The sequence below is a fragment of the Onychostoma macrolepis genome, chromosome 16 (assembly GCF_012432095.1).
Source record: "Onychostoma macrolepis isolate SWU-2019 chromosome 16, ASM1243209v1, whole genome shotgun sequence".
NCBI classification, from domain to species: domain Eukaryota; kingdom Metazoa; phylum Chordata; class Actinopteri; order Cypriniformes; family Cyprinidae; genus Onychostoma; species Onychostoma macrolepis.
The window spans coordinates 30,869,214-30,896,729 of NC_081170.1; the positions used below are offsets into that span (position 1 = coordinate 30,869,214).

A 27,516-nucleotide genomic window follows, 5' to 3' on the forward strand; every position below is an offset into this window, starting at 1 on the left:
TATTTGATCAAAAGGCTAAACATTTAAGTCTAAATATTTGAAATCATGAAACATATACAAGTTAACAAGTTATTAAATGTTTAATAATAATAATAATAATAATAATAATATAAATAATAATAAAGGGCCCTGTTAAATTGCTACATTAACAATTTAATCATTTACAATTTTTACAATAATAGGGCCCTATGAAATGTTTTTTGCTTTCAGAAATTCTGTTTACATTTTTTTTTTGGCAAACAAAGTTCCGTGCAACAGATGTTTACTGTTAAAACATAGAACAAAAATGTTCTGATACAGTTTTTCTAAATAAAGTTTTAATAATTGTATTGCGTACATATTGTCACGGTGCACACAGCAGGGATGAACGAGGAACACGCAGACGAGGATAAACTCAAATTAACAGTCTTTAATGTTGACATCAGGGCATGAGAAGGCAGGGCAAGGCAAGGCAAGGCAAGGCAAGGCAAGGCAAGGCAAGGCAGGGCAAGACAAGGCAGGGCAAGACAGGGCAGGGCAAGACAGGGCAGGGCAAGACAGGGCAGGGCAAGACAGGGCAGGGCAGGGCAAGACAGGGCAGGGCAAGACAGGGCAGGGCAAGACAGGGCAGGGCAGGGCAAGACAAGACAAGGCAGGGCTGACACACAGATAGGAACACCGGGGAGTAACGAGTAGACCAGACCAAATCTAACTAAACAGGCATGAACTAAATACACATAACAATTACTGATAATGACTAAAACACAGCTGGACAAGACTTAACTGATAATCACACTTAACAAGGACAGGAACATGACCAAATAAGGACACAAGAGGCGGGAACACAAGACACACATGACAGAGGACTGACACATATATTCTGCTGCACAACTGTAACTCTTATTTTGATGGGTTATAGTGAAGACCTTTGAGTGTCTGTGTGTATCTGGCTATAGCTTTTCTCCAATGAAATGGATACTTCAAATACTGATGAAGTGACTCTCAGAGCAGCTCTGGAGATGAAGTTTAAATGTTCATGTCTTCATATAGTGAAACAGCAGAAGCTGAAAACAACACATCACGTGTGCTTGTATATGTGTAGTATTAGACAAAGCCTTTGTGTTCTAATGTTTTGTATATACGAGAAAACTTGGTTAAAAATAAAAGCATCTGCTTCATCATTGCATGCTGAATTATGACCGTGACCTCATTCTGTCGTCAGTGCCATCACCCAGCTCCTTAAACACGGCCTCAGGCCATACTTACAGACATTTAGGCTGGACAAACACTTTGTTTCCACAGAGTTTAAATACAGTTGACACAGCAACCACTCAGACTATTGACTAAATGTAAAATTGACAGATTCGTACACAGTATTTGACGGGATGTGTTCAATTATTCAGTTGGCCTATTGAATTTTTCCTGCTAGACAGGTTGTGTGAAGAAACGTAAAAGCTCCTGCTGGTTTTACTCTGGCCGCTGTGCCCTTAGTCCAAACTCAAAATAGATTGCATACCATCTACTTTAATAGAGAACAAATGTTGTTGTGGCATAGTTCACCCAAAAAATTTAAATTCTGTCATCATTTACTAACTCTCAAGTTGTTCCAAACTTGTACGAGTTTACTGTTTCTTTCGAGAACAAAAGTAAATATTTTGAAGCATGCTGGTAACCAAACAGCTGGCGGTAGCCATTGACTTCCATAGTATGGAGGAAAAAAAAAAACAATTGAAGTCAATGGCTACCATCAATTGTTTGGTTATCAGCATCATTTAAAATATCTTCTTTTGTGTTCAGCACAAGAAAGAAACTTGTGTTTGGAACAACATAAGCGTGAGTAAATGATGACAGAATTTCCATTTTTGGGTAAACTATGTCTACAATGTGACCTACATTACCCTACAGTATACCTACAGAATGTTTTAGAAAGAAAGGCACAGATGCTACACCCACACCATTATACAGTTGTCAGTCCTGTTTTGGAGTCTATAATCTATGGTTACATTCATAAACAGTTCAGTTATAAATAGTGCTGGGCAAAGATTAATCGCGATTAATCACATCCAAATGTTTTTGTGTACATAATATATCTGTGTGCACTTTGTATATTTATTATGTATATATAAATACACACATGCATGCATATATTTAAGAAAAAATGTTATATTTATATATTAAATATATTAATATATAATATAAATTATATGAATATAAATATATACAGTACATGTAAAAACATGTAAATATTTTCAAAATATATACTGTATGTGTGTGTTTATTTATACATAATGAATATACACAGTACACACAGATATATTATGTACACAAAAACTTTTGGATGCGATTAATCGCAATTAATCGTTGCCCAGCACTATTTATAACTGAACTGTTTATGAATGTAACCATAGATCATAGACTCCAAAACAGGACTGACAACTGTATAATGGTGTGGGTGTAGCATCTGTGCCTTTCTTTCTAAAACATTCTCTAGGTATATTGTAGGGTAATGTAGGTCACATTGTAGACATAGTTTACCCAAAAATGGATATATTATAAAATATATATATATATTATAAAAACAAAAAAAACTTTATTTTGGATACGTTGCCCAGCACTAGTTATAAATGATTGACTCTATAACCAAACTGACCCCTGCATATTTTCATCATCAAGATCAATTTCTGGCCACAACCCAAATATGGTACTCTACATTAGACAAGCACACACTTGAACCATACAGTAAATAAAGTCATCAATCTCAAACACTCTTGTGAATGATGATCATTTTCAAGCTGAATATTGTTGGCCACAGAAATCACAGTCTTGTGAAGACCTGTATTTGGACTCCACTCAGGGAGTAGACTAGTTCACTCGCTTTGGTCCGGACCAAATACAATGTTGATTTTTTTTTTTTTGGTGCGGTTTGCTTTCACACTGCCCTTTTTGCAAGTGAACCAGAAATTGTAAACGAAACCACATGTGTGCTAAGGCCATCCGTTTACTGGACAGAAATTCTCAAGCAGGGAAAAACAGGCTAATCATGGAGATCTTTCGTAGTGAAATTTTTATTCTTTTACTGATTTGCTGTTATGAAATAAAAACGCGATATGAAGAAACTTATGAGCATCATATGAGACAATGTCATACGATGTTGTAATTAACACTTGCCAAAAATAAAATCTATAGATATGAAATACTTAAAGCATATCAAAATGTTAGTTTAAACATTTAACCTAGATAAATGTGCGCTATTAGGCACATATCCAATCGTTTGTGCGAAGAGTGGAAGTTGAAGCGTGCTTCAGGACATCGATCAGTGGAAACAAATTAAATACACCGTAATTGTTACTCATAAAGGTAAGAATAAATAAATCGTTCGGAACTGTAAATGGTCTATTTTTATTTGTGTGCACTCACAATATCAAGAAAACGTTGTGCTTTTCTAAAATAAAAAAATCTAATAGGATGCGCTTGCCGTCCCGGTCTTGAACAGGAGCGCTTCACAAAAATGAACCAAAGATGCATTTCTTTCTAAAGGCGCGTCAAATGAGGAGATGGCGAGTCAGGATTTTTAACTTCGTCTTTGTGACACTGACTCAGAAAACACTAGTTTATTAATAAATAATTCAAATATCTCCTTACCATTTCCCCTACACACATTCATTGTAACTTTTGCTGGGGCTTTGCGGCAAGCTTTAGCCTATTTAGTGCGCTCATGTCACGTTGCTGTGCGCTATGGTCATGAAAACTCATATTTTGCACACGTTTTTAAGCATTGCGGTTTAAAAACAAGTGATTTACGCTATTGAAATGCAAACAACAGCATTATATGTGCGAGCTGCGTGTTTCTGAGCGTGCTTTCTGCAATTGGGTCGATCAAGGCCGGTTTATATTCACACCTTAAACAAACCGCACTAGAATTCGTTTGGAAGCAGAATTCGTTTTGAATGTGATTGCTGTATTCACACCTGCCCAAAAGATCCGCACCAAGAGGGGAAACGAACTTGAGGTTGTTTCAGTCGAACCAAACAAGACAGGTGTGAATACACCCTAAATGTTCTTTTCCTTATTAAATATAGAAGACAATTATGTACCTAGTTATTTCTCTACGACCAGCTGATTTTTTGGGGCCTACCCAAACTTTGGACTGTTCTCCGTCTTTCTTGGTTTTGAAGGGAAATTGGTTCCTTGCTTAAATATTAATCCTCTTTTACAGATTCTAAATCCAGTTTTCTAATCTGTGCCTCATTAAAAATGTATGCTGGAACATGCTTTATTTGAATGGAGTGGAGACGTGGCAGGGTACACATGCTGCCGGTATGGCAAGAGAAGCCAGACAGAGCGGCTTACGGAGCTCAGGGGTTTGGTCAGTGGATTAACATGGTTTTTACAGGAGGACTTGTGGTGAGCTTAGCATTTGAGGAAATACACTCTTTGAAAGAGAACGCTGTTCTAGGAATGTGTAACCTAGTAATGTTTTCTTCTTGAGAAATCTTTGAAGAACCAGCCTTCTTATGACAAAACACTAAAGTCTCTTTTTTTTTCTCTCTCTCTTGACAGTACAGCTTTAAGTGTGTACTTGAGTCTTCATTACAAGACCCAAAGTCCAAAAAGTGTTCCAAGTCTAAAATAACTAGTTTTATTTGGTTCAAATCTCTTTTTGGTTTAACTTATTTTGATAGTCACAGTCATGCTGCTGTTTTTTTTTTGTTTTTGTTTTTTTATATATATATATATATTTTTTAATACAAATAATTATATTACTTTTATCAATTAAACTTGTTCTTCTTATTAATCTATCGTTATTATAATATTTTTTATTAATGACTTTATTAATCATTATTAGTGTTGACTTTAACATGTTGATTTAAGGTGTGATTAACTGTAAAAAAGAATGTTATAATAAATGTATTACTATTTATTAGCACAATTTATTATAATTCATATTATTATAATAAATAGTAACACAGTTAATCATTTTTTCACACTATACAGAAGTTCTGAAAAAAGAGAAAATCAATAAATAAAATAACACATTTTAAACGGCATTTTTCTTTTAAAGCAGCGCTCATGGCACAAGACACTAAAAATACAGTGAGATGCCAAGCATTAACCAAAGTCTAATGCATATGTAGATCAAATGGATTCATTTGGAATGGATGAATAAATGACTTTGTTTAATGCTTTGAAATAAAATAAACAATATATTGATTTATAATATATTGAATCAAATTTTGTGATAATCTAAATCAAATTTTTGTCAGTGATTGATTCCAGGTTTAAACTATCTTTTACTAGCTTTTCTCAGCAATATTAATTTGACCAATTAATTGTTAATATAAGCATTACATAACTGAAAATTTAAATCAATTGACAGCCCTGGTTTTTACACAATAATAATGTATTTTCTGTTATCATTTCTGCACTTTGATTCAGTATTGCAGGTTTCTCATACCTTTTTTTCAGAATACCTTATATCAGGGGTCACCAAGTTCGGTCCTGGAGGGCCAGTGTCCTGCAGAGTTTAGCTCCAACCCTAATCAAACACCTGAAGCAGCTAATCAAGGTCTTACTACTGTAGGTATACTTGAAACTTCCAGGCAGGTGTGTTGAGGCAAGTTGGAGCTAAACTCTGCAGGACACCGGCCCTCCAGGATCAAGTTTGATGACCCAGCTGCCTTATGTGATATTGTATCGCGGTTTTCACAAGATACATTAAGCAGCAAAAAGTGTTTTTATCACTGATGTGATTCTTGAGAAATGTTTCTTGAGCGTAAAATCAGCATAGTATAATGATTTCAGAAGGATCATGTGGCACTGAAGACTGGTGTAATGATGCTGAAAATTCAGCACTGCATCCCAGGAATAAATTACATTTGAAAATATATTCAAGTAATAAATGGTTATTTAAAATTGTAATTATTTTCATAATATTACTGTATGTTTTATCAAATAAATTCAGCCTTGGTGAGCATAAGAAAAAATGAATAAAAATATTCCAAACTTTTTACCATCAATGTGTGTGTATGTATATATACTGTATATATATATATATATATATATATCTGCAAACCAAAATACTCGCAAAATCATATGTTTCCAGACTCTTGAAATAAAATAAGTGCAAACTTATCTGAGTAGCTAGTGACCTAAATGCTACTCTGAACCCAGCAGCATTACTTTCCAACTCCAAAATCTGGAGATCAACAAACTGTGCCATAAACCATACTGTCCAATATTTTTAGCCATTCTATAAATAATCATAACCTTGTCCCACATATGTTGCCCATAAAGCTTTCTCCCAGAAAGGTCTTTGTTGCAATGCAAAAAGGCTCTGTTCTCAGTTAGATGTCTTTTTCTGTCATTGCCCCTCTAGAAAATCTATATGCCTGGGTAGAGAAGCACTGGGCATTAGATTGAGCACTGTATTTTAGGCTGCTGAGCTCTGGGGTGACTGATTGATTGACTCTGTGTATTGATGGAGGCATTGATTGATGGATAGGTGAAGCCGTGAATGAGTAAGGTGTGCCTGGATGAATGTGCAGTGTAACTGATGTGAACTTACGACTAAAAGATCACAGTCAGCCATTGGATTACACAATTAGAGGCTCTGAGCTTGATTGCAGCCAGCCCGCAGTCTCTGTCAGTGTATGCTGCTGGTATTTTTCCACCTTTTTATTATTATTATTATACGTTTATTTGAATAGGGACAATACAATAGACATGATTCCAGACAGAGACTGGAAAAAATGCACTGCACATAGAGATTATAGCAGAAGCTAATTTGCATCTCATGTCCCTAGACTTAACTTAACTTAGAAAGGCTTTTCTATAAAAACAATATATGTATAAATAACCAAAATAATTATAATAAAATAACTAACTCTACCTTAAACTAACATAACAAATCCATCATACAATATATTCATACATTACAGACAGAATACAAGACAGCAACATACCCAAGTTTTATAGACTCTTCCAATCTTAATAAATAACTAGTAAGGAACCATATGAAAATTCAAATATGCATACAGGTCTGATTTATTTTAAACCTGCGTTTAACCATCAGTGTAAAATACTTTATATCATGTATCCCTTTAAATTCATTTGGTAGGATATTCCAAAGTTGTGACCCCTTTACAGAGAATGCTCGTTGCCCTTGTGATGTTCTACAGAACCCGATCCTACAGTTTCCAATCTCTGTACTCCTAGTGGTTTGTCCTTTCTGATTTTAGATTAGTTAGTGAATTGAATATAACATGCACCACACATATGACACATTAATGAACAAGAGTACAATTTAAATTAAGCAAAATACCTTTAATTATTTAAATTAAGCAAATATCTTGAGACTGAACAGGTATGAAGAACTGCTTTAAATAATCATTATGTCCCATTTTGATAAATGATATTTCATTTTACACAGAGAGCTGACATGTCAGAGACCTAACTATCTTTGTGCTGTTTAATATTGCAATAGTTTCCTCTTTTCTCTGAGTGAAGCTGTGCATATTATCTATGGTATTACACTGTTTGAAATGTACATGCATGGCCACTCTGTATCACAGCCAGAATCCAAAATTAACTCTCACCAAAAACCAAATGCAATTACGAATTGGCTTTGGCCAGTAATTTAAACTAACTGCAACATAATACATGGCTTAAACAACCTGTAATAATGATAGTCTGATTCATTATTCACATCAAACATCTACTAAAGAACTCATTTGCCACAATGTGGTTTATTTATTATTAATATTGAACGACTTTGATGCCAAACACTTTTTAGTCATGTCTTATTGGAATAAATGAACAAAAAAAGAATTAAATAAGATGATCATGTAATAATCGTGTTATGAATTTATTCACTTATTCACTTAAAACTCTTACAAGTTTAAATTAAGAAAATCGTTATCAGTAAATTATTAACATTGTATTTAAAAACCAAACTCAGCACTAATTGTCTTGACTTGTCCATAGAACAGATCTGTCTTCTTCTCTGAACAAACAAATCGTAAATCATAACTGTATTGAATGCACAAATGCAATTACACAGCTAAAATATCCCAAATAAATAATAAATATGAATGCAAACTATTGTACCAATTTATCATCTAATTAATGTATCTGTTATGAATTTTTACATTCAATAAAACTTCCAAGTTCAAACTGAATGAATAATTATCATTAAATGTTAAACCCAAAACAACACTCAACACTTTTTTTCCTGACGTGTCCATACAACAGCTTAGTCTTTTCTAAACGTGAACTGAACTGATGTCACTATAAAAATTCAAAACAAGAAAGTGCACAGTTTGATAAGCACTTCAGGATCTTCATGTGTGCGAATCAGATGGCATGCTATTGGTCAGTTTAAAGACTGTCCTGTTCATTTTAGCAATGCGATATGTTGTAGTCTGAATTTTGAGCAAGTGAAGGGACATGGCAGCATTGTGTTTAGTGCTACAGACTGCAAGAATGTAGCGTCATTCTGAGACGTATAGAGGGAAAGCAGCATACTGACACATGCTATTTCCATGAATGTATATCAACTAGTTGTCCTCCATCATGCAGAATGTGTCATAGTTTGTCTGAGCATGTGTGTGTGTGTGTGTGTGTGATGCCTGCTTTATGCAAACAGGTGAAGCAAACTCTTGTGTGAGTGCAGTGTGACATTGATTGTGCTACAAGGACTTTCATTTATTTTATTCACCCTAGAAAAAAAAAAAAGTGTTATTTCCAGACAGGCATCCAGCAGGACTGCCTCTCTCCAGCGGTAGTGTTGAACGAGGAGAGAACAGCACAGAGCAGCTGTGAGTGAAGCCAGAGATGAGTGTTTATACTTAATGAGAGATAAAACAAAAAATCAATATCCATTTTGCACATTTGTGTTCAAGCCTGATGTCCTGGATGACATTGTGAGATTATAGCGTATTTATGAAATATATTCATAATGCTTTTGCATGCTTATGTTTTATAAATTTTTTAATTGAAGTGGTGTAAAATGTATGTTTGTTATTTGTAAAAAGCTGATTTTTCATAGAGCTCTGAAACATTATATATAATATATAATATGATATATGATGATAGATAGAGATATATATATATATATGTGTGTGTGTGTATGTACAGTATGTATGTATATGTGTTTATTTAATAAAAAAAACACAGAATGAAGGACAGGGGAGTGAATGTGTGTTTATGTGCGTGTGTGCGTGTATGTTTCAATAGCACTCAACAGACATGCTCAGATGTTGATGTCACTCCTACAGAGTGTGAGGCCTAATTAGTTGCTGCTGTTTCCTCATAAATTATCACCCATAATGTGTCTGTGTGACTGTGAAATACCTCCCATCACACACACGCTCACTGCCTCTCATCACTGAATCTCCAAACATCGTTTTCGAAACACACATACACACACACACACACACACACACACACGTCTCCTCAGCTCACCACACCCACAAGAACACACTACTCGCTCGCTCAAACAGCGCTGTTTCTCCCCACGCGTCCCTGTGTTTGAATAAATAAGCAGCATTATGCAGAACAGCAAAAGTGATTACCCACTTTTAAAAGCCTTTATGAATATTTATAATCAGTTACTGTCACCGCTTACTTCCGAGGCTATTTTGTTATTCTCTTGGGAAGTGCTTTAGATTTTTTGAGCAAATCTTTGATGTGGTGTATCAGGCTGTCTGTCTGCTCAGCTCACGCTAGGGTACATTAACACACACTGATGGCTGGCTTTTGTGCTCACTGAATGAGATCGGAACGACCTGGTGGCGGATAGAAATGGAGAGATGGTAGATGGAGCAGTGCAGAAGAATAAACAAAGCTCTGATTAAAAGGAGGAAAGGAAAGAGTATGTTCGGAATAGACAAAAAGCCTAGTACTCTTACTACTTCTGCGATATGCAGTGTGTGAATTTTTGGCATGCATGGAATACCATTTTTTTTATGTGCAAAATGATAACTGGATACCACTCATATGTGCTGTGATGAGGTAATATGCGATTATGAAAATTAGCATTTTTGTTCTCATTTCAGTGTTTGCCAATTTGATCATATAATGAGCTGAAAAAGAGAGCGGGTTGTCTTTCTTCATTTTGTGGTGTCTTAATTGGTTGGTACTACAAATAATAGTAACAGTCACTGTTGTATCTGGAGAAAGGAGTCTCTCATGCCTGAGGCTGATAAAACCCTACCTGCGGTGAGTGCTTAAAGTGGGCGAGAACCCACCAGTATTCACTCTATAAGTTTCTATAATTTAATATAGACAGTTTTTCTTGCGTATCACGATATGCAGTTGCTTGCAGCCATTTTTAGTACAGTTGAGTGAGGCTTTAAGAAAATGACATGACAAAACCCATTTTGAGATAAAGTTAAATGCTACTATTCAAGTTTGGGGAATGTAAAATTTAATTTTTTTTTTTTTTTTTAAGTCTCATGTTCACTAAGGCCACATTTATTTGATCCAAAGAAGAATACAATTTTTAATATTATTACAATTTAAAACAACTGTTTTAACTTTTTTTTTTTTCTTTCTGTGACACAAAGCTGAATTTTCAGTAGCAATTGCAGGGTCAAATGATCCTTCAGAAATTATTCTAATATGCTGATTTGGAGCTCAGGAAATATTTCATATTATTATCAATGTTGAAAACAGATGTGCTGCTTAATATATTTGTGGAAACTGTGGTAATTATTTTCACAGTTCTTTGATTAATAGAAAGTTCAAAAGAACAGCGTTTATTTGACTTCAAACTTTTGAACAGTAGAGTACTGTATAGATACACAGGGCTGGGCTCCAGCTGTTTTTTCAACTGTTTTCAGAATTGATTGACACTTGACTTGGGTTGTGTATGAGTTGAAGTCTCTTTGATTAAAAAAAAAAGTTCAGTGTTCTATAAACATGGGTCTTAGCTAATCCAGTTTGAAGTACAACCCAAATTCCAGAAATGTTGGGATGTTTTTAACATTTTAATTTGAATAAAATGAAATTTGAATTTGAATTTCAAATCACATGAGCCAATATTTTATTCACAATAGAACATAGAGAACATAACAAATGTTTAAATGGAGAAATTTTTACAGTTTTATCCACTAAATGAGCTCATTTCAAATTTGATGCCTTCTACAGGTCTCAAGAAAGTAGACACGGGGGCAACAAAGGGCTGAAAAAGCAAGACATTTTAAAAAGATTCAGCTGGGAGAACATCTAGCAACTAATTAAGTTAATTGACATCCGGTCTGTAACATGATTAGCTATGAAAGGGATGTCTTAGAGTGACAGAGTTTCTAAGAAGTAAAGATGGGCAGAGGCTCTCCAATCTGTGAAAGAGTGTGTAAAAATAATGTGTAATACTTTAAAAACGACATTCCTCAACGTCAAATTGCAAAGGCTTTGCAAATCGCATCATCTACAGCAGTGGTTTTCAATCCTGGTCCTGGGGACCCACCGCTCTGCACATTTTGCATGTCTCCCTTATTTAAGGTGTAGTAGGAGATCTCGAAAAATGCTAACTTTAGCCTGATAGCACTGAAAGCGAACGTCCCACCCTCCCTGCAATCGCCGTCCAAAGCCACGCCCCCTGAACGCACATACGCTCAAAGAGCAGAATACCAGAGACAACAATAAATTACTACAATAGGCTACATCAACGGTTTCCAATTACAGTCCTCACGCCCTCCCCGCTCTGCACATTTCATATGTATATCTTATCACGTCCGATGGTTGTTCTATTCGACCGTAAGTCATAAGTGCCCTGCGAAGTGGACATCACCAGATATTCCGCCATGATTCCAGTTCAAAGCGAGCGTTTATGTTCCATACAAAGGGCATTAAAGTGTGCCAGACCTGAATGAAAAAAAACGGTGAGAAAACTTTACAGCACAGTTAGTAAAAGTACTACAATACCAGAAAGGAAGATTGGGTTGTTGATGTTTACCTTCCATTCTGGCTCTGTCTGCGTGAATGCGCTGATGACGTATCCTGTCTGCGCGAACAGGGTGCGCAGAGGTATGCAAATACATACGTTGACAGGCAGGTAGGAAAGACAATTAAAACGCTTGGACCGAGCGTTTTAATTGGACAAACATTTCTTGGTCCTACACCTTCCACAGAATATATAAATACAGATAAATACATTTAGACCATTTCATTTAATGATTGCTATCAGGATGTGAAGAGACTTTCGACCAGAATAACAAAAAATATTTCTGAAGACAATCACCTATGGCACCTTTAACACACCTGATTTAGATCATCAGCTCGTTAGGAGAGATATCCATGAACTGCACTGAGTGTGTCAGATAAGAGAGACATACAAAATGTGCAGAGTTTAAACATTTGTTATGTTATCTATGTTCTACTGTGAATAAAATATAGGCTCATGTGATTTGAAATTCTTTTAGTTTTCATTTTATTCAAATTTAAACAACATCCCAACATTTCTGGAATTTGAGTTGTATTTTTTTATATATAAGGAGGAGTTTTGTCTTTCTCATCTTGTCTTGAGGAGAGAAGGCTGTAACTCGGGTCATCGCTTCGTGAACCTGAAAGAAATGTCATGATGTCTACGAAACCACTCTGGTGGATTAGAAACTCACAGTTTCATTTAGCAGCAGCAATATAAGTTTTGCTCATGTTTTCTAATATAGCTATAATAACTTAAGTAATTTCTGAATGATCAAATATCGGATGGCTTATATTGGTCTTGCTGATCTTTATTGTTCTTTCAGTAATGTCTTTATTTTTAAGGACCCGGGAAACGCATGATATTTAATGCATATGACTGTTTGCCTCAAAGCAACCATGAGCATTACTTCCAGTGCCAGTTACATTAACAGATAATGTCAGATTAATGCACATTTAACCCAGATTGTACTTTCAATGAGGCTTATAATTGAAGAAGTATTCAGTACCAGCTGCATGGAATCCTGCTTATTATGACAGTAGGGAACTAGTTCTCTGGTCTCTATCCTTCACTCTCACCCACACCGTTCGTTAGTTTTGTTCAGGGTGGAAACTGTGATCTTGAGTTGCGCCTCATGCACAACACCCTCTACAGATAACAAGCAATTCGTATCTGCTTCCACAATCTCATATCCTTTAAATGAATGTGTAAACTGGTGGAATATGGAATGGAGCTCTGTAAATGCTTTTGCGGGATTTGACATGAATGTGGTTACCATGGTCGCTTTTCCTGTCTTTAAATTATGTTTTATTAACAAAGTTCGGGAGGAGCACGTTCAGATAATTAACCTAATTAACACGAGAGGAGCACCATAAGTAATCAAACCAGTTAACAAGATAAGAGGTGTGTATATATACACACAGCAGATTTACCTCTGTTCCTTGACAGTTTTCCAGCATCCCTCCGCCACCCCTTCTCCACACTTACAACTATTCATGTCCAAACCTATAGGGGGGTACTCTGGGTTCGGGCCAAAGTTCCGAGCTTGGAGCTCTCTCCTCGGACAGCACACCAGATACACATAAACTTCATTCTATTTATTATATGCAAGTGTGAACTCGTGAATCAGTGTCCGTGTCCAGGCATGTGTGCAGTCAGAAAAGAGTTAACACTTTCTCTCATCTATTCCCGTCTGAAAATCCCAGGGAACAAGTTAATTACTGAGACAGCTCGCTCATTTCACCACATCCATCAGACTTTGTTCCATCTCAAAGATTCCCAAAGAACCTTCTAGAAGCAGTGGCTCGCTTCAACCGGTCCACGCTTTGATAAAGATTCGCCTGTTGCCATGGAACCCACCTGTCCGTGACCTTGAGGCTGAGCTGGAGTCTATTAGTCACAAAGCATTGCCATGGTCCATTCACTTTGTCAGGTCGGCCAACCAATAGGAGCCATCTGTGCAAGTGTAAGGCCACCTTCTTGTTACCGAGAGTCTGCATAGCGACAGAGTGTTTTTGTCAAATTCATCAGACTTCATTAAATAGGAAGACGCAGATATATAGGCCGCGCACACACACCTCCTGACATTTTCCGGCTCTGTAAGCAGCTGGAGAGAAATTATCCTTCTCTTCGGATGTGTTTGCGGTAGCTGAGCCTCGCAGTTCCATGTTTTATCACTGAGTGTTTGAACCATCTTAGCTTTCAATTGTAATTCAGTGCACAGTTGACGTTTGTTTTCACCATGAGAAAATAGAATTTCTGTCAATTTGATTTGCTATCCTTTGTTTTTTTCATTATCAGGAGCGCATGTTCTGCAGCGTTCCTCTCGCCCCCAACACTCCCTCTACGAGTTCATAAGTCACGAAATACTCATTTGCGATCAAACTTACAGCTGTCTGCACAACAAAAGTGCACAGGTTCAATTTTCTTGCTGCCCTGGAACATATTCAAATGAATAAGTAGGATATTGGCCCCAATTCACAGGGAAATGAATTCTGAACAAGACAACAAATGTTCCCGTAATAGTTCTGGACGTAAAGATTGAGGCAGATCCCCTGTGCGCTGTCTTGTTTTGCATCTTAACTCTTTTTTTTTTCTCCTCTCCAAGCTTAAAAGAAGTGACTGTTGACCTAGAATAGATTCAAACTATGTGCCTGTCAAAGTGGTTTGGGGACAGTTTTGGGATGCGACGTTGCATTTTTTTTCTTTATGTTTTCTTTCAGGATAAACCAGGAGCAGCACTTGCGCTTTGTCGAAGAGCCTTCTTTTTATAGAGTTTGAGGGGATTTTAGGATTTCATGAGGAAGATAAAACGAATGCAGACATTATACTTTGGGGATCCAAGCTGAAAGACTTCTCACTCAGAATTAAAAATTCACAATTGATCTCCAACCAGCAAGAGGCCCCCACAGACCACCGCTAACACAAAACCTCACGCCCCGATTTATATTGGCCGCCCAGCCTGAGAGCGAGCATTCACCACACAAACCTCAAGCAAAGCTGATAGGCCTCGTGAGGCTTATATTCATAACTCATTAGATCCAAGGCCGATCTCTTAAATGGGCAAGGATTATCGTAAAATACTGATGGGTCACGGGCCAAAACGTACGAGAAATGAAAGAAAACCACATCCAGGCACATCTTCCAATCCGCATTTCCATTCAAGATCATATCAAACACTTGACTGCGAGTGGAAAATCAATACGCCGCGGCCAAGTTCAAAAAGAATCTTCATTAAAAATGGAGAAGGCTGCACAATCCCAGCTTTCTGTAAGTTGGCCCAAGGTGGATGAGTTAAGCTGGAGGGATTCTTATCATTGTTAAGCAAATCGATCTGCTAAAGACGAAAGAAATGGAAAGTAAAGAGAAACCATAATAAGATTTATTCTGAAGCATATTAACAAAGTGCTGCTGCACAAAATGCAAGTGCTCACGGCAGCCAAAAGCTCACCTCAGCAGTTACAAAATGAGCTGTGTTAATGCCAGTATGTTGCAGTATGCTCAAAGTCATTTTTCAGCTTTTGGAGTCTGTCTTCTATTCCCTGGTGCATTCATAACAGTGTGATTTTTTTGGCTTGGAAGCAAAGTGAATAGTAAAAATGTGTACAAACAGTGTGTTTGGACAGCGTGTATTTTAACCGTTGAATCTTTTTGGTTTGATCTCACACACAAGGTCTACCTGACTTAAGGTACCATGTGTTTCGTTTGCTTGTTGTTGCCAAAGACCTTTAGCTTAGTAGAAGTTTAGCTCTAAAACATGCCTAAACTAAATGGTTTTACTTATCGTTGACTTCAATTTGTATATTCCACTGAAGAAAAAAGTAAATGATGACAGAATTTTCATTTTTGGGTGACTATCTCTACGGTAACATTGTTCAAAGTAGGTCTTTAGTAAAGATGTTGCAGTGATTATAATAATGAGGAAAACAGGGAAAGGCAGATGGTGAGGGCGAGTGATTTTGTGACAGCTGGAGTAAGTAACAGGCCATTTCTCAAATACAACTAATTTGGTTCTTTATTACACAACACACTGGAGTTTCCTAGGGGCAGAGAAATTATTAATACATGCAATTCATTTTAAGCATTGTTCGATTAAGCTTCATGAACACCAACATTTGTTTCAACAACACCAACATTGTATTGTAAATGGAAACTGGAGGAAAGTGTTGTACTGGAATTTAACTGGGAACACTGATAAAGTTCCAAAACTTATGGAGCAGCTTAGAGAAAAAATAAAATAATATATATATATATATATATATATATATATATATATATATATATATATATATATATATATATATATATATATATATATTCAGCAAAAAATTTTATTCTGCATAAGGGTGGATCTACATCAAGCTTACCACAGTGTTGAGATCACATGCCCAGCTGAATACATTTTATATTTGTAATTTCCCAAAGCAAGCCACTTTCTTTTGAGTCATAAATTAATCATGGATGACACATGAACATGATTCATTTATACAATGACATCTGCAACCTTTTTTTTGTGAGATGTTACAACCACACCCATAGGTGTCAGCAAAAAATCCAAGACTACTGTTGTATTGGGCAGTGGAACATAAAAATGACTTGCACCTTTGAGTTACTGGTTTCCTGTGTTTTGTTCCACATAGGAAAATCGTGCCTCTATACCTGCATTTTTGCAAAACCTCAAAATTGTACCTCTACAACAATTCACTGCAGTGTTCAACTGAAATGACTGGAGACAGTAAAATGGTGACAATTTTTCCTTTCCACACAAATTTTGATTACAGATTATTGATTATTGATTAATGGAAACTTATTTTTTTGCCCGGTTCCTTGAACAATACTGTGCTATGACCTCAAAACACATTTACATAGTGCATGATTTGTAAACTAATACATTTTCATGTTTGTATCACACAACCAGCTCCAAATGTATGACTTTTCTGATGTAGTAAACTTGCTCGGTAGCCCACACGGTACAACGTTGCACTTGTAATGTGGAGCGCTCAGGTACGAGTCCCATGAAACACAAGTCACAATAAACAAGCTCAAAGAATTGTAGAAGTGAAAAATTACATGGTTTATTCAGCAAAAGTGTTTTTATCCCCCATTTACTTTTATTACATAGTTTTAATACATTAAAGAGTATTACATATTTAGAGACACTCACTAGACATTTAATTTCTGAACTTCCCTGATATTTAGAGTTCAACAACCAGTGTAATAAAATTTTGCCACTTTCACATTCTCATCTGTTTTAGAGGAAATTGAACATGATTGTAGTGCCACTCTCTGGACATTCCACTTGGGCATGCTTTGAATATAATTTTGCAGAAATGTCACCCCAGAAGGTTTTTATTCCCCCCCAATGAGCCTGGGTTGGTTTGGTTGATTTATTAGGCCTTATCCTGATATGGTCCTCTGGTTTTGTGGCCTTGGTTGAGCCAGAAGTTGACAATGTTCTAAAAGTGTAGCAGAGTCACAGTGTTTACAAGTCTTATGGATAACTTATATAGATGACTGTGCTCATTAAACTGGGGCAGAAGAAATAATTTTAACACCACACATTACACACAGCAGCTTAAAAATAGTTTCAAAGAGCAAGTTAGTTTGAGAAAGACATTTGAATTTAAATCTGAAATGGGTTCATGCAGTTTCATGGCTGATTTTGCTTTCCTCGAGAGCACATCTTTGAGCCTTGCTGTATGCAGAGACTGAGCCCTGTAGAAACATGCTGTTCTTTCTCAATCCAGAGTCCAGGCTCCCTGTCTCCTGCATCACGGCTCCAGGCTTGATAAAGATGGAATGTGTCCTACAAGCCTGTTACGCTGCACTACGCATCTCGATATGCTAGGCTGATAATCTGACACTGATAGCCATCAAACTGTCACCACTGGGGAGAGAAAATACTAGCATGAGCACCTTATTTTCCACATAAATAACCTCTCCTCCCCAGATGCATCAAACCAAAACTAGCTTTGTAATTAATTTCTCTGTGTAAGTTTTTGCCCCCCTCTTCTCTCTTTAGTTGTGAAATGTTTCACCTTTAGATCTCTGCACAGCTGACACATGGTCTGTCACATGCATAGACTTGATGTGCATGTTCTGCTCTCAAAGAACTGAAAATGATAGATTTTACACTACCCCATCACTTCATGCAAAGACATATCACAGATAGTCATTGAAGATCAATGCATGATGGAAACTTGACTTGCATGAAAGAAAACCCCCATACCGTATGAGATTTCTTTAATATCACCATTATTTTTTTCTAGTCCACAAAGAGATTAAAATCAGAGTGAATGGAGACTTGGCTTAAAGGAATATTTCACTCAAAACATCTTAAAAGAATCAATCCTAATAAGATTGCAAGAATGTCCCAAGAAGTGCAATTCTTAAATAAAATAAAATAAATAAATAAAAAATCTTAAATATTATGTTTAAGAACTCTTAAACATAAGTTCTTAAAAAATAAAATATTACCCTCTTTTTTTATTAAAAAAAAAAAATCTGATTATATTGCAGGTCTTACTGAAAACACACTCACATGCTAACTCAATTAAAAACACCTTTTTTTTTTTTTTAACAGTCCGCTGTCTTATTGTGCTGTCTGCAGATTGCCATAATTATAAGCATGCACACTATTTTTGTTGTGACTCGCTTGACCACAGATTATCACTCAAAGTTGTGTTTTTAATGTGCTGTCAAGTTAAAAATATATATATATATATATATTTAATATACAGTAAAAGCTTGTCAAAAGATTCAGCAGTCTGTTGCATTTATTCATGCTCCATCTGGCTTTCGCTCTCTGTAGTGTGAAAGCATCCCATATCTGTGTGTTGCCACGCTAATTTTAATGAACATGTCTTGCGTGTGCACAAATCCTTTAGTGCTGCTGAGAAAAAAAAAAAAAAAAAAACTTTCACCTTTTGATCTCTGTAATAGTGTTTCCATGCCAAATACATACATACATATAGTAAATACATTTTATCATGAGTGATGTAGGCTATTTTAAAAAGTTGGCAGTCAAAATTAAAACTGTCGAAGGAAAAATAATTAAGAAAGAAAGTCAGGCAATCATGATCGATCAGTGTTGTGTACTTATGCACATTGCTAGCATAATATGTTGCCGGTGTTATGTTTTCATGCCTAATTACAATAATTAATTTAAAACAACCAGTTAAATCCAGTAAACATCTTACTTTTGTGGAATTAAGACAAGTTGGTTGGAGGTTATCCTAATTTTAAAAAGTTATGTATGATGATTTTTAAGGAGAATGTTTTCAAGAACTTTAATTCTTCTTCATTTTTTCCCCCTATCTTATATTATCATATCTCTCTTATAATCTCACATGGGCCTCCTCTAGAGTTTCAGAATGAATCTCACTTTCTGATTTTACAAAAAGATACCAAAGTCTGCAATCAAAAGTCAGAGATCTCAGTCTGAACTCAAGAAACACAAATTCTGAGATCAAACTATTGGAGATATCCACGTTAATTTTATACCTCTATTTTCTTAGTCTAACAATTGTCTCATTTGGAGGAGAATGTTTTAGAAACATTTGCAACAACATTGCAGCTTTAACATTATTTCTGAGAGCTGTAAAGTGAACTCTAAGGAATGCAAATCTTATCTGGAAAGGGCTGGAGAAAATAATACCTTTCATATCCTGTAATTATCTTTAGTTCAAGTGGAGTTCCTGACCATTTATGTATTTTCTGACCTGGTGAATAATTGAATAAATTTACATGCTGGTCCAGGAGATTATTGCTGGATTGATTCTGGTCCAGCACATAGCTATGCAGAAATGCCTGTCAACCAGTATGGCCTTTCTGGTGAAGCTGTTAAGAAACCTTATGGGGACACCAGCATATCAACATCCATAAAACAGCATATGCCCTTTTTAAGAGAGTGTTTCTATTGGCTGCTGCATGCAGCATTGAAAGTGAGCCTCTTTACAGCTGTGCAGACCAGCAGACTTTCTGCTATCAATTCTCAGCACATTTCAATAAGCTGTAAAAGTAGGGTTGAACTTATGATAAAACCAACATGAATCAACATTTATGTAGATGAGATTTCACACCCCCCTTTAAACCTCTTATGTCCTCCTAGATAAATCTCCTCCGAATTCAGCAGCTCAACACGGTTCCTTCCCACCACCACATGGGACAACAACTAGTAAACAAATCGCCAAAAATACAATCAATAATATTCATCAATGCTAGTGAACAAGAGGTTGCCAAGAAGATTCCCAAGCAATGTGTTATATTAAGAGAGAACAATAGCAAACAGAAAATAAAAGAGCACATCTGCTAGTCAGTCTATGAGAATATATTTTATTCATTTTCTTTTATATATAAAACTGGTGGGGTTTTTTTTAGGCAATGACTTGGATAATGGAAAATGGTGGCTTTTTTACATGCATGTACGGAAATCAATCAATCAATCAATCAATCAAATAAATAACAGGGAGCATTCTCAGAACTATGAATAAAGTTCTGGCAATAATAAAGCTATGGACAAATCCAGTGATATTAATATATCTGGTCTTTGATAATGTTGTCAAAATTATGATAAAAAAAACCTTTTAGATTTTAAAAGTTATAACTTGTTTCAGAACATACAGGGAACATTCTAAAGTAACATTCCCATGGTGTTTGCAGAATGATGAAATGGAATATTCCCCTAACATTTGTATAACCAAGAAAAAAAAAAAAAAAAAAACTTTACATTTTTTTAAAAAACTGGACATTTTGAACCTTCAGAGAAATAATATTACATAACAATGTGAACATTAGCAAAAGGTTTTTATAACATGTTTTTGCGCGCTGGGAACAGGCATGAAATGAAAGCTCAAACTCATGTTATTTCATGGAGTCATTTTCATGTATGATATTTCAAGTTCATTTTCTTGTATGATATTGACCAGTTTTGCAGGTAATTCCATTGTGGTAACAGCAATGGGTCATGTTAGATGATAAATGGCAGTTTCATTTCTCTCAAACAGGAAGATGGCCGCTACTTTGCTAATTTCCTCTGAGCTGTTATGGAGTAAGCAGTTGTAAGCAAGCATTCCCTGTGGATACAGAAATGGATGTATTGTGCTGCCATTGATTATGTAGCTGCTGTGTGATAAATATGTCACAGCATCTGAGAGTGTTATCGAGTGCGGTGGCATGTGTGAGACTGTTGCGAGCGATCAGGTAGGCACAGGGCATTGTTCACTAGACAGCTGCCCAGCGGAGAACACTGCCAGTCACTGCAGGTCTGGGATAGCTGTTGTAAACACACAGAACTCTTGACCAGGATGCTTTGATATGATGGAAAACATAAATTATGAGAATATTTAATTTAAAAAAGCAATTGTTAAACAATCTTAACTATTCACTGTAGACTGTTTAGGTTAAGTCTGTACATGCAATGCTATATATATAAACTGGAAACATACTTGTAAAACATACTTCGGTAACACTTTATTTCAATAGTCCACTTTAGATATTCTACTAACAGTAAGTAACTTTGCAACTACATGTCAACTAGCAGTCATTAGAGTATTAGTAGACTCTCTGCTTAATAACTTCTAACACTTTATTTCGAAGGGTCCACAACATACAACATACTGACTATGAGAAACTTTGCAAGTATATGTCAACTTATTCTACTAACCCTAAACCTAACCTAACAGTCTACTCTGAGAGTTAGTAGACATGAAGTTGCAAATTAATGAGAATTAGTTGACATGCAGTTGCAAAGTTACTTACAGTTAGTAGAATGTCTAAAGTGGACTATCAAAATAAGGTTCAACCCATACTTCAATAATCTGTACAATTTAGTAAATAATTTTAAATTAATTAAATAATTTTACTTTTTCTAGTCTTAAATTGTATATACAGTGTATATAAATAATCCAGTAGGTGGATTATTTTTAATGTGGAGGCAAAGAACCACTCCACTTATATAGTAACTTGCCAGCATGGACATGTTAAGGCAGTCATTGATGTTTGCAGCACAAAATCTGAATGGGCTGTTAAAAATAAGAGTTGATTTTTGTTATTTTGTTGTATTATACAGTATATCCAGACAATCAGAATGTAATATTTAGACAGACAATGTCTTAAAGAACTGTCTTAAATTTTTGATATTTGTATAATATAATCTCATCATATTATGTTATAAATAATGATAACATAAATATCTATTTCATAATATTTTTGTAATCACTTTCACATAAAAAGTTTATGTTTTATATGTTGCTGTAATTTTATGCAATTGATTAATCAATTAAAATACTTGTCAGCCAAAGCAATGTTTTTTTGTTTTGTTTTGCTTTTTTTTAATATACATTTTTGTTACCTTTTACATTTTTGCTATTTCATGAATTTTTGCTTTTCAGAATTGTTTTATTGTTTAAATGTTCCTGTATACTCTACAATAGGCTGTTTAATGACGCGTTCCCTGTATATTGTGCGAATGTAATGGCCTTTTAAAGCCTTAAAGGCATGTGCTTATAAATAAATAAATAAACAAACTTAACTGAGAAATATGCACTGGAGCATAATGTGTGACAACTTGCCCCAATTAAGTAAAAAAGAGATCGGTCAATCTGTAAATTACATGTAATTTGAGACTATTTATAGATATAATGACTATAGAAAAATCCAGATTTGATGAAAACGTTTGTCAGTTGCTTGAGAGATCTCTTTGAGAAACTGACATTTCCCCACAGGAAATTGATTCATTATGTCATACAAGCCCCGGTTTATCACTGTCAGAGCTCGCCCTATGAGTTACGAGATGGATGATGGATATTTAACATGTATGAATGCATTTCCTGGGGAAAAGTTTGTTGTTACCTTTCTGTTATAATATCAGTAGATGACCTTTAGTAACCTTACATTTGTTTTCATACAGGAAATCAGTATTACTTTTTAAACTACCTATCTGATTCTACATTACAGCTCAGTACTAAAACACAGTGATGATTTTAAGCATAGGTAATACGCCTAGTTTGTGAATTTTAAATTGATTAGAAATTGTCAAATCTGCTAAAAGCTACATGCCATAACATATAACTCATATTTATGGATGCACACTTTTTTCAGTAAATGTTTGATCATTACATTATTTTGGAACACTCTAATGATTATAATGGACAGGTTATGCTCCTTATTCATGCACTTTTTTTTGAAGTGATGTAACCATGAATAATAATGGTTGTAACAACAGTGACTGAAACCTCAGACACACTTTTAAACTGGAACACACATTTCCTCAAAATTACCAACAAAAAGGCATATTTTGCTCATATTATACTAAATCCACATGGGGAGGTTGTTTGATTATGTTATCTTGTATTCCTCTTCTTCTCTTTTGTAAAAGACTGAGAGATTTGTACGAGCATCTCAATTTCCCCCTCTTCTTTTACAGAAAATGCTTTAAGCGATTTGTTCCAACCACTCTCTATTCATTTACTCTCTTTTTCCTTTCCTCATCTGTATTAATTTTACATTTTGCAAACCAGTTCATGTCAGATTTTACTTACTATTGTTACACTCACATCAGTTTTCAGCAGTAGCCTGTGCTGTAGGTGATACTTGAAACAACACCAATTAATAGTACTTGCTCTTGTCCTACATGTTAGACAGTAGAGAGTCATGTAAAGAGAGCGTGTGCCGGTGAAATGGTTTTATTTGTACTGTCTTGAGGGATCATTTAAATGATGGAACCTCCAGCGAGTGCAAGTAAAACACCGAATCGAGCTCTAGTCTGACATATGGTGAGTCAACAGGGGCAAACTGCTGACTGACCCAAGCAAAACGCTTCAATCTCTCTATGCTGTGCTTCACTGCTCCCCAGGGCTTGATTGATTGATTCGCCAGCCAATCAGAACACATCAGTCCCCAACACTAAAGGCATCCATTTATATACAGCCTGTCAAGCAGACTCACAAAGGGAAAGCTGTAGTGTAGCTTGCGCTCAAAAACCATGCTTTCTGTAAGGAGCTTGGATATATATCTATTATACGCTCGAATGGGTTGAGTCAAAGCAAACAGTAATATACTTTTCTCCTTCCAACTTCTTACATTACATTATTCTTTGACATTCACTGCACTTAACCTACACTGGTGCCATATCACATATTAGTTATTTTTAAGCTGATATTTCTATTTCTGCTCTACAGTGTTTCTACCAGTGAAATTGTATTTATTGCCCTCGTCCCCCTGTGAAAAAGAAGTGTATTAAAATGTATTATTGAATTAGCAGTTGTAGTGTACTTCAAGTCTTAAAGATATTAAAACAAAACTGTACTTGCAGATAATTTAATATTAATGAAATAAATGTCACTTAGTTGTACTTAAAGAGAGTATACTTGCATGACTGTTTTAATACACTTAAGTACAATTTAAAAAGTACACTTTATAATGTTAAATTAAGATTTACTTTAAAGTAAAAATAGTTAGTTAATATATTTTTATACTTAAAATATGTACACTTTTTAAAAAATATATATTTTTAAATTGTACTTTGTAATTGCAACTTTATCATTACAAATGTGTAATGACAAATATATTTAAATACATGACATAGAAGTTTCAACATAAATGACATTAAAGTACATTTTAGTTTACCATAAATGCTTGTCAGTACATTTAGCAGTACATAATTCTAATCATAATTCAATGACATTACAAGTATTTATGAAATGACATATAAATATGTACTTAAGTCCTACTTAAGTGGGTCAAAAACACTCTTAAGTTAAATTAATTGCCTTCAATACCAATTTAAACTATAATGCATTTCTATTTATTTTTCAACATGATATTTGTCTTGGATTATGACAGAAATTGATATCAAACCTTACTTTAAATATAAATAAAAATTGGACTAATTTATTTAGTATGCAAATCCAAGCATGCAATGAATGAATACTTAAATTATTTTCAGCAATCTTCTATATTATATTATATTTTATTTTATTTATTTATTTATTTATTTTTGTTAATTTCTCTGGAAACCATAGTTCAGAAGGTGAGAGGTTAATAAAACTGTGTTTTCTCTTCTCTCTCTCTCTCTCTCTGTTTTTAGGGGGGATATTTGAATCCATTGAAAGTGGCCCATCTGGTGCTGAAGAACTTGCCTTTAAGTTTGCTTTAAATACAATCAACAGGAACAGAACTTTACTGCCAAACACCACACTCACATACGACATCCAAAGGATAAACATCCACGACAGCTTTGAGGCCTCCAGAAAAGGTAAAGCCATCTCCAGCTGTCAGCTGTCTTCCGCGAGACCCTACACGATCAGAGACAAATGTGCTGCGAGATATATGAGGAAGGACGTGGGCTTTAGATTGAATTCATTTAACCACAGGAGTACATCAGTAGCCGTCTGGTGCATATGCAGAGAGAATTGATTGGTTTTAGGTAATGAGTCAGAAGGGGTGATTCAGTGAACTACTGATACCCCTGAGACAGGTTCGCAGTCTGCAATCATCTGTCATTTACACGCTGGGGAAACATCTGAATTCTCTTATAATGATTATACACTCCATTAGCCGCTGCCACTGTAACTGTGCTTTTTTCCATGCCAGTTTATTTAAAGATTACAAAGACGCAATTAAAACACAGTGGCTTTGCCAAAAAAAATAAAAAATGATGGGGAATAAAAGTAAATGAGTTCAGCGTTACTGTTATTGCAATAAATATTACTTTGGACACTGGAAGTAGCTATGAATCGGGCTCTGGTGTTTCTGTTATGACAAGATCACAAAATAAAACAAGGAAAATAAGCCTTTTGTCCTCTGTCTCCAGCTTGTGACCAGCTCTCTCTGGGTGTGGCGGCCATCTTCGGTCCCTCCCACAGTTCTTCGGCCAACGCGGTGCAGTCCATCTGTAACGCTCTGGGGGTGCCGCACATCCAGACCAAGTGGAAGCACCAAGTGTCAGACAACCGCGACTCCTTCTACGTCAGCCTTTACCCAGACTTCTCCTCCCTCAGCAGAGCCATTTTAGACTTGGTTCACTTCTTCAAGTGGAAAACGGTCACTGTGGTGTACGATGACAGCACAGGTGAGAGCTCAATGCTTTAGTGCTCGTAGTGTGTTGTGATTATTCTCCAGCCGTCCTTAGGCAGACTGACCCTTTGGCCTGGACTGTGCACCATTCCCTGGTCTCCGTCTGGCCTACAGTATGGCCAAACCCCCCTGGTTGACAGGCTCTGTTAGAACAGTAGGCAGCAAGTGCTACCACAGTGAGGGGTACATATGCCATATGCCAGAGGTCGCCTCAGGAGCAAACTTGCCAACTAGAGGATTTGCTGCCAGATTTCCCAAAGCATTCACTCAGCCCTATTCACAATTCTGCACAGCAACAACACACTATTATTCTGTGACACTGTGTTCATACAAATGTGGCCCAAATAAGGACCAAGGCACACTGCTTAGATTTACTGAAGATCTTTAACATTACTAAAGCTTACACTGTAGGTCTAGTTAAACAGGTTTATTCACTGTCTGATTAATTCACAGTAACACTGACAAGTTAAAGGACACCGAATTATTAATTGATACTGATTTTTGAATTTCACATATGGTGTTTTATAAAACAATTAATAATCCATTCATCGCATATGTAATTTCATTGAAAATCTACAAAAAAAAGCCATCCTTATTTGACATACAAACTTGTACGTTTTAAAAACGTATTGTTGTGAACAATAGAAAGACAGAGATGTTTGTATGCATGGCTTTAAATGTGTACATTGTTTTGTTGCATTGTGCTATTTTTATTTTTAATTGATTTCCACTATGCTCAGTGTAATTTAAAAGTGGTTGTTACATATGACTGTCTTTTTGAGAGTTTGCTGAATCATTCACTCAACCGATTGGTTCAAAAAATGTCAAATCATTCTGGAACAAAACAAGCGACACTGGTTTAAAAATTATTGAAGGCCATTTCCACCATATATGATAATTATGACCTTAAAAGTCATAAGTTTGAGATAAAAAAAAAAAAAGGAAACTGCGATACCAAGTAATAATTGTGAGATAAAAAGAACAAAAAAAATTACATACTAAAAGCTAGAAAGAAATACTAAACAGGGCACGTGCGATTAAAAAAAATAAATAATAATTACTACATTAAAATTCATAATTATGACATAAATAGTATTTTTTTTGCCATTCTTTCATTTTTAACCCATTTTAAGCCATAACTATATTTATCTCATAATTTCAACATAGTATCTCATAATTGTGACTGTTATAGCATATTTATGACTTATTATATCATATAGAAATATAGAAATATAGAAATAAGATAGACAGTATGATGGACAGGATAACGGTTAAATGTTCACACACTGATTCCACAAGAGGTGGCTGTTCTGAGGTCTGCCTCAGAATCACTACTGGAGTCTTTCTTTCCACGCTGTACAACAACTTCATGAACGAATGCAAACAAGCAAATCAATAGCCATAATGGCATTCCCTAATGGCTCAGCTCTGAAATGGCAGAAGTGGACTGGCAGCCTGCAACACAAAGCTTTGTCAACACTGCTCAGCTGTTAAATTCAATATTGTGTTAGAAATGAATGGCAGTGCACACAGCATTT

The 27,516-nt window shown here is 35.6% G+C and overlaps 1 protein-coding gene across 3 annotated transcripts in view; it reads left to right on the plus strand.

Moving 5' to 3' along the window:
• Nucleotides 1–27,516, plus strand: part of grik2 (glutamate receptor, ionotropic, kainate 2) — a 228,797-nt gene that overhangs the window by 27,810 nt on the left and 173,471 nt on the right. For all 3 annotated transcript variants that reach the window (XM_058746765.1, XM_058746766.1, XM_058746764.1), the window contains 2 exons: nt 24,990–25,157; nt 25,716–25,973. In XM_058746765.1, the coding sequence (XP_058602748.1) occupies nt 24,990–25,157; nt 25,716–25,973 (426 nt within the window). The remainder of the gene's footprint in view (nt 1–24,989; nt 25,158–25,715; nt 25,974–27,516) is intronic.